Genomic DNA, 15498 nt, shown 5'->3' with positions numbered 1-15498 from the left:
GAGCTCTATGTACTAGTTGCTCAATTTTCTGTAAATCTAAAACTAAAAAAAGTAAAGCCTATTACTTTTATAAAGTTTTTTTTAAATGCACTAAAAGCTAATCTCATGCTTTAGGGCATTTATTATGTGCAAAAGGGCAAGGAAAGAAGAAGGTGAAATGACGTAAACAGTTAACTTCGTGAGATTTTGAATTGTGGTGTTTCTGAAGCCTTAGATAAGGGCAGGTCATAGAATTGGAGACATATGGATGAAAAAAAACAGAAGGAAGACATCAGAGTAATCAAGCCTGATCAATTATTATTTAGAATACATTGCTAAATTGAATGGATTCATTTTTTATCTTGTTTTTTAGAGATCTTATGCTTTTCTGTGAAAGCCATACTCATGCGTGGTAGTGAAATACGTTTCCTACTGAGTGGCACCTGTTTCTATCCCCTCCTTCTTATATTCCTTTTGCCTGTCCATAATTACTTGGACTGATGGTTGATATTTCCATCTCCCTTCCTTACTCTGTCTCCTGGTTTTGTCTTTGTCTTTGTCCTTCTTTCTCCTCTAACACATCAGACTGACCAATTAGCCCTTCTGGCCATTGTTTAGTTCCCCAAAAGAATTCAGTGGTTGTTACCATCAAGAAATAACAGATCAGTGTTCTGGGGGATATTATTTCAGCTACTTCTCCACCCTCAATCCAAAGCAGGATAATTTCTTGAACATTGAACCAATTATTTATTTATTTCTTTTCTTTTTTTTAATCCAAATTTCAGAGCTCCTGGTCATATAGGAAAAGTTCCTGAAGAAGGCTCCCTTGAGTTTGAACCAATAGTTCTTACTCTGGCTATAAAAAGGAATACTTATTTTGGCTATGGGACCCCAGGAGAAGCCCTCATGAGAGAGTAATTCTTGCTAAACTCTCCTTTGTGTCTAGGACTGGCTTCTCATAAGGCAATGGTTCTCAGACTTGAATGTGCATTAGAACCACTTGGATGTCTATTATAACACAGAAGGCCAGAGTTTAAGATTTAGGAGGATGGGATGGACCCAAGAATTTACATTTCTAACAAGTTCCCGGGTGATGATGCTAACCAACCACACATTGAGAATCATTGGCATAGAAGCCCTAGATATTAATGCTTTGTTTGAGCAGACAGCCAAAAGTGTTGAAATCATTATCCTGGAATGTGTTGGCACTTGGATCTAGAGGCTCTAGAATTTCCAGAATTGTGGCAGTCCAGAAGTGAAAGCAAACATTGCTCTGATTTCAAGGGCTCTGGTTCTCCTAAGGATCACCCATATTCCTTTGCTTTTTTTGACCCCTCCTTAGCCAGGAAAAATGGTTAAAAAGGAAGCCAGCTTTGAGTAATTAATCCTCAGTTGCTTAAGATATTTTTTGAGTAAGGGTTTCTTGTTTTATTTATTTATTTATTTTTGTTTTTGAGACAGAATAGCCAACTTTCTTTTATCTACACCATTGGAAATGAATAATTAGTGACAATAGTGATCATTTACTGAGCATCTAATAAGTCTATTTCTCAGGACCCTACAACATACTCAGGTGTATTAACTGTTTCCATTCCATTCCACTCCTTTAAGGAATCTCCAGAACATACTTATATTTGACTTCTCCATATGTTCTGTCATTTATTTTAGCAGTAGATTAAAATTACATATGTAACACAAATGGGACTTGATCCCTGGCAGGAGAATGTCTGAAGTCTATCCGGGACAAATGGCCTGATGTGTGTTTTTGAGAAGTTTCTAGGGAGAAAGATTCTACAACCTCCAGAAATAAGTTCTGTTGTTTATTAATATCTAATCAATGATATCCATTAATTATTTTTTATCGATTGGTTATCTGCTATATTGTTTTACTATGTAATCAAGTTTTCTTTGTGTTTAGTTACAATAATTTTCACTTTAAATCCACACAGCGAGAGAGGGAACACAAGCAGGGGGAGTGGGAGAAGGAGAAGCAGGCTTCTTGCCGAAAAGGGAGCCCAATGCAGGGCTCAATCCCAGGACCCTGAGATCATGACCTAAGCCGAAGGCAGACGCTTAACGACTGAGTCACCCAGGCGCCCCTTAAATCCACTTTTTAAATTTCGCCTTAAACCTGTACTTCCTTGTACACTGAAGATGGTAGTTGTCACCTATTACAGTTTTTCTCTTCAGTTTAAATAACCTCAATTTCTTTACTGCATTAAAAATATTTAATCAGTTTTATGCTTTTTTCCCCCAGTTCTCTGGGTTCAGTTTTTGGATGGTATATTAGAAAGGTTACTTCAGAGGTATAGAATCATCTTTCTACTATATTCAATGTAAGTCAAAACTATGTTAGATCTGTGTTCAATCTAATCTGTGGGCCTTCCCTCAATCCCTCCCTTTCTTTCTTCCTTCCTCCTTCCCTCCCTATTTTAATCAATTCTTTTTTTTTTTTTTTGAGTAATTACCAGGTGCCTGACATGTGAGCTTTTTAATATCAGCTTATTTAATCCCTGCAACAACTCTACATGGTCAGTGTTATTCCTATTTTACAAATGAGGAAACTGAGGCCTGAAGAAATTAATTTAACTTGTGCAAGAATAAAGGAAGCAGGATTTGAACCCAGGGTTGTCTGGCTGCAAAGTTCATTCTCTAGCTGCTATGTTTTCCAATTAATGTATCCAATTATAGCCTCTTGGCATCAGTTTTGATTTTAAATTATGCATGTAATCATAATAATGATTATGCACAATAAAAGTTTAATGGAAACATCTATCAATAGCTACAACAAATATTAATTCCTTTAATCACCAACTATGCCCAAACACTGTGGTTTCTTATCATCCTTTTGTAGAAATAAAATACCATTGTATATACATTTTTCAGAATTTTACTTTTCTAGCTTGTAGTTCCTTATTAGTCATATAGGTCTTTTTATTGAAATTCTCTATTCTTTCCCTAATGGGGATCTGCCACCAGTGGTCGTTTGGATCACTTTCAGGTTTTAACTACAAAACATGTGTTAAATTAAGTTATTTTCCCTTTTGAATTACTTCTTTGACACATGTTCTGTTAAGTCAAGCGGTATAATCATTTGTAGTATGAATTGCCAAATCACTTTTTAGAAAGTTCCCACCATGTACAGTGAACCCATCAGCGTTATAGTTAACAGCTAATTGAAAGCCAACTGGTAATTGCTTAACTTGTATTTCTTTAGTTATTAGTGAGATTGATTCCTCATTGTTTATTTGTCTTCTGGAGTAAATTTCCTAATCATAACTTTAAGCCATTTGTTAACTGGATCCTTTAGAAATTCCCATCAGCTATATCTATATATGGGAGGCAAAACCATTATAGATTATCTAGTTATTATTATTCTTTTCCTGTTGTGCTGTTATGTATTTATTTACCTAAAATGATTTGGGGGGCAGATATTTATAATTGTTATATAATCAATCAGTCTGGAACTCTGTTCCCCAAGAGTTCTACCCTTCCTTCAGATCTCTGCCCTTCCTCAGAGAAGCTGTCCCTGATCACAATAGGATATCCTTCCTCTTCCTCAAATCCCTGTTTCTATTCTGTTACTCTATTTTTGTTTTTATCACAGTACACTCCAGCTGGAATAATGTATTTTATTTGTGTATTATCTATATCCTCCACTAGAATGAAACAGCCTCTAACTTATTTTCACAGCCGTATCCCCAGCACCTAGCACGTAGAAAGTATGCAGTGAATATTATGGAATGAATGAATCAAACTTTGCCATTGAAAATTTCTTCTGTTGCTTCGAAGGAGGAGAAATGATCTTTCTTATGCAACTGAGGCAATTCAACCATCCCATTTTCTTCTAGTTTATTTTAGTTTTAAAATATTTGACTCTCTTCCTATCTGAAATCTTTTTTGCGGTACAACATATATTTTGACCAACATATTCTAGACTTTTGCTTTTTTTTAATGTTTCTTTTGAACCTTTATCAGTTTGAATCTATTTTACTATCTTAATTTCTATATCCTAAACTTTTTACTGGTGTTTCTGATAGCCTTTTAATTATATGGCTTAAGATTTTATATAACTGAGTCCCTCTAGACATTTTCCAGCCCCAATGGTTTCCTTGAGATTCTTACCCTATTTTTTCCACGTACTTTCTATAATTGTACAATTTCTATGAGATATACTATTGAGATAATTGGTACTGTATTAAATTTCTAAATTAATTTAGGCCTTACTCTGTTGTCTTAAATATACCTGCCCAGATAGAGAGCTTAGTTTTCCTTATTGTAGTTGTGTTTCTGCCATTAGAGTTTTATAATTCCATATATACAGGACTCTAATCACTCTCACTAGATATTTGATTTTTATTGCTGCTTTTGAAAAATACATTCTTTTTTCAGAGCATTTTTGGTTTGTTAATAAAAATCATGAAACAAACAATATTTTGTGAGTTTATCTTATAATCTGTGACCTTCCTAAAATTGTTTACAAACCAAGATGTTTGACGATTCTCAAATTTTCTAAATATGAATTTCCATTTGTGAAGAGTGATTTTTAAAAATCTCATATTTATCTATCATATTTCTTTGTTCTACTGCAATTGCTAGACTCCCTTAAATTATATCACATAGAAATATTAATAGGAACAACCTTAATTTGTTCTAAGTTTTAAGTAGCACACTTGTAGAATTTCTTCATTAAAAACAATGTTGGCTCTGGTTTAGAATAAATACTCTTTACTGTGCTAAAGGAGAACTGTTCTGCATTTTGTGGCTCTTTATCAAGAATATCAAATTCTCTCAAATGTATTTAAGGTATCCATGATTTTTTTCTGCTTTTCTTTTAAATAACAATGACATATTGACAGTTTCCTTAATTTTATATTAAGCTCTCTACATTTTGCCTGCTAAGATTCTATGAATTTAACATTTATTGTCTTAAGTAGGATTAATCAAGAATTTTCTTTCTTGTGTTGTCTTTCAGGCTTTATAATCCAGACAAATTATTTACTTCAAAAAACTAGGAGAACAAAATTTTTCTATTATTTAAAAGAAAACTTTAAATAGAGGTAATTCTTAGAGTATCTAAAACACTGTCCAGTAAAAGTCACAGCTATGTTTTTTTTTTTATGGGAGCTCTTGGATAAATTTTTTCTGTGTTCTCAAGTGCCAGTTTTGCCTCCTTGCATTTTTGTTAAAGTCATTTATTTAACTTAGGGTTTCAAAGTTATTAAAGAAAAGTTGTATATAATCTTTCTCAATAACATTATACTATTGTTCTTATTAGCTGATGATGACATTTTAAATTTCTAATTTTATTATTTATTTATTTATTTTAAGGATAATATTTATTTATTTGATAGAGAGAAACAGAGTGAGAGAAAGCACAAGCAGGGAAGAGAGGGAGAAGCAGGCTGCCTGCTGAGCAGAGAGCCCGATGCGGGGCTCAATCCCAGGACCTTGGGATCATGACCGGAGCCGAAGGCAGACGCTTAACTGACTGAGCCACCCAGGCGTCCCTAATTTTATCATTTTTAAAAAAAGTTGTCCAGCGGTTTGCCTGTTTTGTCATTCTTTCTGAAGAACTCCATAGCACTTCAAATTACTTATAATCTTTTTCATTTCTTTCTTTTTTTTGGTTTGTTTTTGTTTTCTCCTGCTTGTTTTTTATATTTAAAAAGATTTTAGACATAATTCATTACATTCCCTATTTCATTCTTGCTCAAGTAAGCATTTAAACCTCTACATGTTTCTCTGGTTTCTTTTTAGGTGTTATTTTGAAATGATTGGATTAACTTTTATCTTTAGAATACAACAGTGCTCTCTCACATTCAGCTTGCACTTGAGTATTAAAATGATGAAAACAGGGGGCTCTGTCGGTTGGGCTCAGTCGGTGGCTCAGTTGGTTGGGTGCCCAACTCTTGTTTGGGCTTCAGTCATGATCTCAGGGTCGTGAGATGGAGTCCTGTGAGTCAGACTCTGTGCTCAGCCGGGAGCCTGCTCCAGGATTCTCTCTCTCCACCTCTCCTTCTGTCCCTCCCGCTGCTTGCACTATTTAAAATATTAAATAAATAAATCTTTAAAAAGAATAAATAAAATTATGAAAAAATTTTTTCAGATTATGAAGTTATTTGTTGGAAATGTAGAAAAGCATAAGAAATATGTAGAGAAGAACATGGAGAGAAGTATAAAGATAAAAGCAAGAGCGCCCATAGTCACTCTGGGAGATGAGTGCCTTAACTCCAAAACGTGGACACTCTGATTCTATCCTATATTCTTCAGCACACACAGCTGATACCAGGTAGCCTCGAATGTGAGCTGCACGGTGTGAGAAGTTGACAGGAAAATAAAAATTAGATGAGGTTAAACCAAATGTGGATAATCAAGAGTTGACTATGTCATCATTCATTGTAGCTATAGCTGAGAATCTTCAGCAACAGATGCCAGAGTGGCAGAGACTCGAGAGCATATACTTACTTACATTACGCCCCGTCTCAGCACCCCTGGCATTTCTCTGCCTCACATACCTGGATTCTTCAGCCTCAAGAGCTGTGCTTTTAAATTCAGTTGTCCTTATTTCAGAGGATCTGGCACTCATCCCTTTGAACGAACTTGTCTCACTTTCTTCTTGAGTCAAGGTAGTATGAAAACATCGTTCACCTTGGAAAGTCAGTGCTACATTTGAGATGGTGACATGTTTTGAGGGTTCTCTGAGCTCGTTCTTAGTTTTTGCATCTCGTAGACACCCAGACTTCAGAGTGTTTCCTAGTTTTTCCTTTGAAAATAATAAACAGCGGCAAATCAGGTAACAGAAGAACATCACACAGAAATAGATGATTTATGGAGCAAAAATATCTAATACAGTAATCATTTCATTCATATCTACTGAGTTCCTTCAGGTACACAGGCACAATGTTGAGGGAATGAGGCTTGGGTGTTGTATGGAGGCTGATAGTCTGGGACCTGACACAGCACATTCAGAAGGTCATGTGGCCAGGTACACCACTGTCAGCTTACACCAGAAAATTAGCACTTAATTATAGCATTTCCTTTTTCTGAATTGTCAGGGCATGGGAGGTTGTCTAGAAATACCTTGCCACTTCCTCCCCAATCTGATGTTGCTCTTAATTTAAAAGTATCTAATAGGTGAGGGGCCCCTGGATGGCTCAGTCAGTTAAGCGTCCGACTCTTGATTTCAGCTCAGGTCATGATCTCAGAGTCTTGGGATCAAGCCCTGTGTCAGGCTCTGCACTCAGCGGGGAGTCTGCTTTTCTCCCTTTCTCTCCCTCGCTCTCTGCCCCTCCCCCTGCTCACTCATGCTCTCTCTCTCCTTCAGATAAATAATAAATCTTAAAAAAAAAAGTATCTAATAGGTGACGTGAGTTAGGAGGTTCACACTAAGACAAAAGAGTTCATTTTTCAAAAGACTTAGAACCTATACCTAAAACTAATACCATAAAATCTTTACCTGTTCTCCTAATTTCCTGGGTTCTATTAATGGACCACGTCTCCCAGCCACTCACTGCCTTCCTCAGAATCTGTCCCAGGCCTCTGAGCAATTGATCAGCTGGTTCTAAACACTGTGTCTCTCTACTATCCTCTCATACTTGTGCTTTCCTCCCACAGCCACCGCCTCATCCACCACCTCTATTAACTTCCCTGGAAAATAATACAGTCCCCTCCTCCTTAAGGAAAAAACTTTTTTTTCCTGTCAGTGAAAGTAACACATAATTTACATATTTACTATAGAATATTTAGAAGATCCTTTAAGATATAAAGTGAAAGGGAGAAAATTATTGCTTGCTTGGGGCCACTGGCCAGGAATAACTACTCCTATGGCACATTTCATTCAGGCTTTTTGTCTATTTATTTTCTATATGTCTGCTTTGTGATAACATTTCAGTTATATATCCTACATTGTTCACTTGACAATTTATTAAAAGCATTTTCCTCATGTCATTAAAAATTGTGTGTAAAACTGCTTGAATTTTTTTGGATTTAAAATTATTTTTATTGTAGGAAACAGAAAATTCAGAAAAGTGTGAAGAGGAAAACATTAATTGCCTATAATCCCACAATCTAGAAATAAACTGCTGCTAATAATATGACTTTTCCCCCTCCTATTTCTTGTGAGCATATAAATGTATTTTTATATAATAGGGATCATATTTCATTTTTCACTCAACTTTTTTCAATCATGAAAATTTCTCCAGGTAAAGAAAGTTTTTTCCAACAATTTTAATAACTACAGAGTAGTCTTTCACTTAACAAATATTTACTGACTGTCTATGATCTTGTCAGATATGATGATCACTTCTGAAAAAGATTAATACAGCACCTGCCCTTCATGGATTTGTATCAGTTTAGTGATTCTCCTGTGGTGGATGTTTAGGTTCCTTCCAAATTTTCATTATTTCATTTTGACAAACATGGTATAGATTTGCTATAATTAACACCTTTATAGCTAAATCTTCGTTCTTATTTCTGACTAATTCCTTAAGGAAGATTCCTAGAAATGGAATCACTGAGTCAAAGGGTATAAACATTTTTAGGCCCTTGATTCATAATGATTTCAAGAAAGTTTGGGCCAGTTCTTATCTCTACCATGAATCTATATGAATCCCAAGTTGGCCACAATTTTACTAACATTGACTATTTTTATTCTTTCAATTAACAGTTTTATAGGTTTTTTTTTTCTAAGTTTGCATTCCTTTGATTACTAATGAGGTTCAACTTTCTCCAGTATATTTATTGGCAGTTTTCTTCTTCTGTAAAATGTCTATCCTTGCCCTTTATGATTTTTCTATCATGGGCCCCACAGAGGTTTTCCAGCAGTAGGTCCTCAAACTTATGCCTTTATCTACAATTGATGCTACCATCAGATTAATCTTTCTAAAAGCACAGTTCCTTCACTCCCTCACACAGAGGGTTTTTATGGTTAAAGTTTGCCCAAAGAGCAATGTCCAAGCTTCTTGATTTGGCAAACAACTTTTCAAACCTATATCCTAATATTTTTCACATATATTGTGCTCCAGCCAAACTGAACTAAACTTTCTTGGATACAGCTGTGTTTTTCCACTTATTAGCCTTTTCTAAAGCCACTCACTTCTTTTGGCACTTTATTTTTCTATACCCACCCTCACTTTTACCTGTTGAAATTTCACCCCATCCTTCAATGTAGTGCATACTTTTATACACATTTAAACCTTAAAATAGCCATTATGTGACATTAATATCCTTATTTTGGAGACGAGGAAACTCATGCAGCTCATGCAGCTCCAGTGGTTTGTCCAAACAGCTATGCAGCAGGTCAAGAGTCCAAGCCAGGTCTTCTGACCCTGGTCCAGAAGTTCCTTCCATCCCACCATAGCTTTCTGACACTGGGTTAAATTTGTTGGTAAGGATGGTCCCTGCCTCTTTCAGGATACATCCTACAACTCCTTTATACCAGGGCTCAGCGCTAATATCCCATTATTAAAATTAGGTTACTCAGAGCACATTCCATAGCATTTTGATAACCAGTGTCAAGGAGCTAACCAAGAAGAATGATCTTGGTTATCACTCTTGTTCTTGATTATTAAAGAATGAAAGTCTGCCATGTCTCTTACCTTTTCCTCTTGCTTGGCCCTTAGTATGTCATCATTTTCAAACACCACCGTGACCTCTGAGCAGTTTGGGACGTCACAGAGGTCTGTGACTTCTGTGACTTCTGTGACTTCTGTGACAATATTTATATCTGGGGTCTCTCTGACCTCATTTTCTGGAACATCTGTGACGTCGGTGACATCGGTGACATCATCTGTGAAATCTGAGAAATCAGTGCTTTCTGCAGCATGTACGGGGTCTGAACATGTGCACAGTGGTGGGCTCTGTAGAGCTGTGAATGCTGCAATATCCATGATGTCCGTTGAGCCTGTGATGTCTGTGCTATTTGTGACTTCTGAGAGGCTTGAGACTTCTGACAGTTTGGAAGCTTTGGCTTTCTCCTCATTCAAGAGGGAGATGAGTTCCACCCACTGACAAAAGAGGGCGTCCTGTTTACACGCAGGGGCGCAGAGCTGTAGGTAGTAGGCTCGACCACTCACCAGCTTTACTTTGAGGCGCATATTCTCAGCATTGTGCACAGAAAGAGTCACAAATTGCAGAGGGAGAAACCTGAAAACCAACACAAATGTCGTCTGGAGGCCTGACTGGAGACCGAAAAAAAGGCCTTTCCTTCTCTGTTGTATAGCAGTTTGCTGAGTGAGATGCAGGACAACGGGCTTGTCTCCCAGACAGGCCCGGACTGGAGCAGGCATGGGGTTGGGCAGTACCTTCTTGTGGCCACCATGTTCCCAGGTCTGGCCCTTAGCTTTTGAGGCTCAAAACTTTGTTTTTTAGCACATGGAACCAGGGTCCCTGGGGCCATCTCACTCAAATCATACTCCTAAGACTCTGATGAATTAAAAAAAATCAGCGTATCAACTACTTATCATGAGAGGTTGTCGGGCTTTGTTAATCCTGCAAAGTTGAGAGAAGTTGAGTGATTGCTCTAGGTCACATAGCAAGTTAGTGGCTTGAGACAAGACCAGAGCAAATTCTGATGGAAGCTGGGGTGCTTGGAAGGAAGGGCCTGTTCTAGAGAGGCAGTTCATAATGGATCTTCAGTTACTGTTACTTAGGTTTGATTTTTAAAAATTAAATACCTCTTTGACTGCTAGCTTGTCATAAGCTATTTTCCCAGACTTTAAGGACATGACTGACTGTCAGTTGTAGCAGAGTGCAAGTGAGAAGCTCCCTTGAAGCAAATGCCATTGGTGTTTTTATTTTCAGCTTCTCAGGGGTAAAGCATATTTTCTGAGAGATCCTTAGCCTCTTCCCTTTGTAACTCACCTGGTGAGCACCAGGTTCTCTGGCGAAGGAGATGTCAGGAGACTTTGAAACAGGGGTTCTGTATCTTTCTGAGCTTCAGGGGTCAGATGTGCCAGAAGCATCACACTGGGGGTCTTGTGGGTTTTACTGGAAGAGCAGATGCCTACAGTCACCCAGTTGGCTCGGTTATGAAGGTAAATGGATTCACCTCTCCTGTTAACCTAATGCAGAGAACAGGAAGAGGAGTTTTCTGCTAAAGTGCATGGCCCCGACAACCGCACTTACCTGAGCAGTGTAGGAAATAAAGTAGAAATGAACCGTGATGATGCATTTGTTCAATCACTTGCTGATGTGAATTCTTGGAGATACCACAGTGAATGGACAGACATAGTCCCTGGGCCGTGGGGGTTCTATCAGGGAAGGTGAACATTAAATAAATATGTCACTAATTATTATTGCAGGAAGTATTACCAAGTACAAGTTCAGGGTGCTGTGCTGTAAGGCATATAGCAGGAGACTTGATTTAAGAGGGGAGACAGGTAGTGGTGTGCTGGTAAATGTGTAACAACTATCTCTTAGAAGATATGCACATGTTTATTATTTACAAATATGCTATATACAAAGCTTTATTTTAATTTCAGTATAGTCAGTTGATGCTCACAGAAGTCTTCATTGACCTTTGTCACTCTTTTATGCGTAACCTTAAGAGCATAAATAATAGTAAAATGTTGTAAAATAATAGGAACAATGAGGTTTGAGTATATGAGTTTATATGATTTAATTTTTAATAATACCTGTGTTTAACGACGGACTTCCAAATTTCCTGGACACTTACTAGTCAGCCAGCTCCAGCACACCCCAGAGATAGGGTCAGAGAAATCTCTGAGAAAGAGACCTCTGGCTGAGACCCGAACAATGTGGGAGTTAAACTGGCTGGGTGGACAGGAGAGATTTTCAGGCAGAGGAATAGCATATGCAAAAATCCCAAAGTCCAAGAATCTTGGCCAGTAAAATCTCTGCCAGTTGGAAGAAAAGAACACTGGAAACTGGCCAGACAGGTATGTGAAGGAAGCCAGAGAGGGGCAACACTTGGTTTCTCAGCTGTACATTAACTCAAAAACACACACAAAAATCACTAAAAAAAATATATATACACACACACACACACACACACACACACACACACACACACACACACACACATCTCCCCTCAGAAAGAGGTTGCAGCCCATACTATGGACCTGCCCAAAGCCATGCCTGATTAACAGAATCCAGAATCCATCTGGTACTGCCCCTGAGGGATGGTGCTCTGGCTCAGGGGCTAAATACTGATAAACCTCAACTGGTCATGGTGATTTCATCCCCTTGCTAGTGCTTGCTTTCAGCAGGGCAATGTGGCCTAGGCCTGGCCAATGAGACAGTGGGGGCCTCCTGGTGGCTCTGGGAAAGGTTTCTCAGTCCTCACAGAAAGTTGCTATGATGAGAGCATCTCTTCTGTTTCTGGCAACTGTCACTGTTCTGTTTGCCTCTAATGTCCTGAGGGGAGCTAACTCGAGGGGGATAGAGCACAAGAGAGGACCTGGGTCCTTGAAGACTCCCTGCAAGTGAGCTGATGCCTGTGGCTCTTTTACTTTGACATAACTGTTGTTCTTTTTTGTTTAAAGTCGGGTCAGGGACCTGTGGCAACTTGCTGCCAAAGACATACTAACCGTGCGTGAGAGGTTGTGTATGTTGAAGGGAATACCTCACCCAATTATGATATGCAGCATGTCTGTCTATAGAGTGCTACCTACCTCCCCCAGGGTTCATTAGAGCATGCAAAAGGTTATTTGAAAAGGGAGTAGGAAGAAGTGTGAAAAATAAAATAAGAAGATTATTAGTAGGAAAGAAGCATATAGAAGGTAAAATCATCAAATCATGACCTATCACATGTGTTCCAGGCATTACTTAAATGTGTTCTTTAAACACCTGCCTCTGGGGGTGTATGTTCTGGAGGTGGGAGGTCTCCTTCAAGCCCAAGGCATCAGGGCAGAGAACACATTTATGGAAGAAGAAGTGTCTGTTGTCTCCCCTGTCTCCTCTCGGTAGAATCAGCTGAGGAGCTGCTTGAATGGGTGTGTTTTGTGTTACACTTGGTTGTGGCCTTACTGTGTGGTTTAGGGGTATGGCCTACAACAGTGAACTCATTTCCCCTTTAATGTTGTCTGAAGGTTTTAATGTTGAATGTTTAGAGAAAAGTGAGAACTGCTCTCGAATGCATTGAAATGAAGTTTCATTCATAATGTAGGTATATTTTTATGAGAAGAAAACTCTTCTCCCTCACAATTTGACAATTATCTTTTAATTTTAGAACTAAGAGCTAAATACCCAGTTGTGGCATAGATGTTATTCTTTAAAATGTCTTCTAAATCTAAGAAAGGAGCTATCTGAAAGCTTTCCTGTGGTAGGATGTTCTGAATTTACTGTAATCTCTTCATGTCATTTTGGGAAGATTATGATAGAATGACAATTATGATGGAGTTAAAACAGAATTCCTAGGTGAGAGTTTGCTGGGAAAATTTGAAATGAATTTTTTTTAACATTATAATTATTTTAGGTTGGTTAAAGTCCCAAAATTGTTCCCTTTGTCTCATGCATTCCTTTATCACATTTAAAATAATTCTCCTCTTAATCTTTTCAATTTCTTTGAGAAAATTAATCACTGAACTTACTGGAACTTAATTCAGGGCTCAAATATTATTTACCTGGATAAAATTGCTCTCTAATATGGGAGGAGATACAAAAGGGGCATACTCTCCTCCATTCAACATATTTTGAAGATCTCCTGGATCTTGGGAGGGTGGGATGGAGATGGCATCTTGCTCATTGATCCTTGTGGTAGAGTTCCTATTGTTCTTCTTCATGGTGCTTACATACAAACATTAGAAAGTCGAGGGAATGGGAACACAATGAACAGATACAGAGAAAATTTAATATAATAAATTTCCCTCATTTACTCATTAATTCAACAAATTTTATCAACATCTATGATATGCCAGGCACTGCATTGGGCATTGGTGATACATCTGAACATGACTGTAAGATCGTGCCCCTATGCAGCCTGGGGTGTGGGGCTGGCAACCCTAATTAATGAAGGTAGTTAGAAAAGGCCTCTCTAGGAGGTCATGAAACTTATGTGTCACATCCCCCAAACTGTCATTTTCTGTCTAATTAATAGTACCACTACCCTTCCCATTATGTAGAATTCTCGAATACTTTTTTTTTTTTGGTAAGTAGGGTATCAAAACTATACTAAACTGAAACCATCTTTTCCTGACCATTCACCCTTGACTGATGCTTAGCTCTAGGTTGACAGGTAAATAGTGGCTTTCTACCTAATCAATGACTGTTGTCTATCTTCTCCATTCTCTCGCTCTGACTCTCTCCAGAAATTGCTTCAACAAGGAACAGGGGATTTCACCTTCTATCAGCCAGAAATGACAGAATTCCAAGAGGGGAACAAAGCCTCAGAATGTAATTCTGTTCATATGTTCAAAAGGTCACCCCCTTCCCTCTTCACCAAGCCTATGTCAGTTAGAGGAGGGGTCCTTAACTGGCAAGTAGCTGTCCTGTGTTCCACTGGGAGCATATAGTTACACCTCAGTCCTTTCTCAGAGGCTTGTTTTCCCCTTTTGTTCAAGCTAAGTAAGTAGGTAAGTAGTGGACATGTCTTGTTGCTGTCCCAGTCAGGGTCACGGGCTGCAGAGACCACAGCTACCTGACATCCTATGAGCAATGACTCTGGGCACAGGAATTCCCCATCAGACCTCCTGCTGGTGGCAACTCAATGCCTCCCTTTAGCACATCTATGCATGAACAAACATAGGGATAGTAAAAAGAATCAGGAAAAGCAAGTAAGTAAAATAGTTCAGTGAAGCTAAAGTGTAAAAATAATGAGACAGAAAGAGCATTCAGGAAAAGAGAGAGAGAGAGAGAGAAAACCACCACCACCACCACCACCACTACCACCATTTAAAACATAGGGGATGAGAAATAAAAATAAAATTTATTTAGTGTTTGATATGTGGCAGGCAGCAAAGACTTTACATGCATTATCGAAAATACTATCAAATAGCACTCTTAAGGTGCTCATGCATGCAGCTGAGGCTTGGAGAGGGGAAGTAACTTACCCAAGTCTCCATGCCAGGATGCAAACCTTCATAGTCTGACTGATTATGCCTTCGCCCATGGTTCAATACTGCCTTGAGTTCTTGGAAAGATGGACGTGAGAAGTGGCAAGAGTGAGAGGGGTCAGAACAGGTCAGGAGAGAGGGAAAGGAGGAAAGGGAGGGAGCACCAAAGAATACAGAAGGTGTCCTCCTTCTTCCTATTCCCTTTTATTCCTGAACAGTTTTGTCCTAGATCCATTAGCTGGGACAAAGAGATCTGTACTGGGAGGGTGGAGAGCCTTGGCTCAGAACCCAAAGGAGGCAAGAAGACCTCTGTTGTCAGGAGAAGGGAGGTGCAGTGTAAGAAATCAGGACCTAGCAGGGTGAGGAGGATGTCCGAGCAGGAGAGAGGATGGTGGAAGAGGAGGGTAATTGGTTACATACATGCGAACTGATCAAATAAAATAGGAAACCATGAGAATTTATACTGATATAAATAAATGAATAAATTAAAAGTTTGGGGAAGAAC

At 38.4% G+C, this 15498-nt stretch overlaps 1 protein-coding gene across 14 annotated transcripts in view; it reads right to left on the bottom strand.

Moving 5' to 3' along the window:
• GARIN2 (golgi associated RAB2 interactor family member 2) overlaps nucleotides 1-15498 on the bottom strand; it is a 41863-nt gene that overhangs the window by 8118 nt on the left and 18247 nt on the right. For 9 of the 14 annotated variants that reach the window (XR_012379035.1, XR_012379034.1, XR_003207770.2 and 6 more), the window contains 4 exons: nucleotides 13566-13728; nucleotides 10843-11042; nucleotides 9579-10125; nucleotides 6498-6745 (listed from right to left, as the gene is read on the bottom strand). Coding sequence is in view for 3 of the 14 variants with exons in the window: in XM_025870489.2 (XP_025726274.1) it covers nucleotides 6498-6745; nucleotides 9579-10125; nucleotides 10843-11042; nucleotides 13566-13724 (1154 nt within the window). In the remaining 11 variants the exon portion in view is untranslated. Of the gene's footprint in view, nucleotides 1-6497; nucleotides 6746-9578; nucleotides 10126-10842; nucleotides 11043-11106; nucleotides 11232-13565; nucleotides 13729-15498 lie in introns of those variants that run through there. The other 5 variants (XR_012379039.1, XR_012379043.1, XR_012379042.1 and 2 more) reach the window with 4 other exon arrangements.

The sequence above is a fragment of the Callorhinus ursinus genome, unplaced genomic scaffold, assembly GCF_003265705.2.
Source record: "Callorhinus ursinus isolate GAN/ISIS: 27379988/994484 unplaced genomic scaffold, GSC_fseal_2.0 scaffold8, whole genome shotgun sequence".
NCBI classification, from domain to species: domain Eukaryota; kingdom Metazoa; phylum Chordata; class Mammalia; order Carnivora; family Otariidae; genus Callorhinus; species Callorhinus ursinus.
Note: the sequence above shows the minus strand (reverse complement) of the source record. Positions and strands in the feature narration are given on the sequence as shown.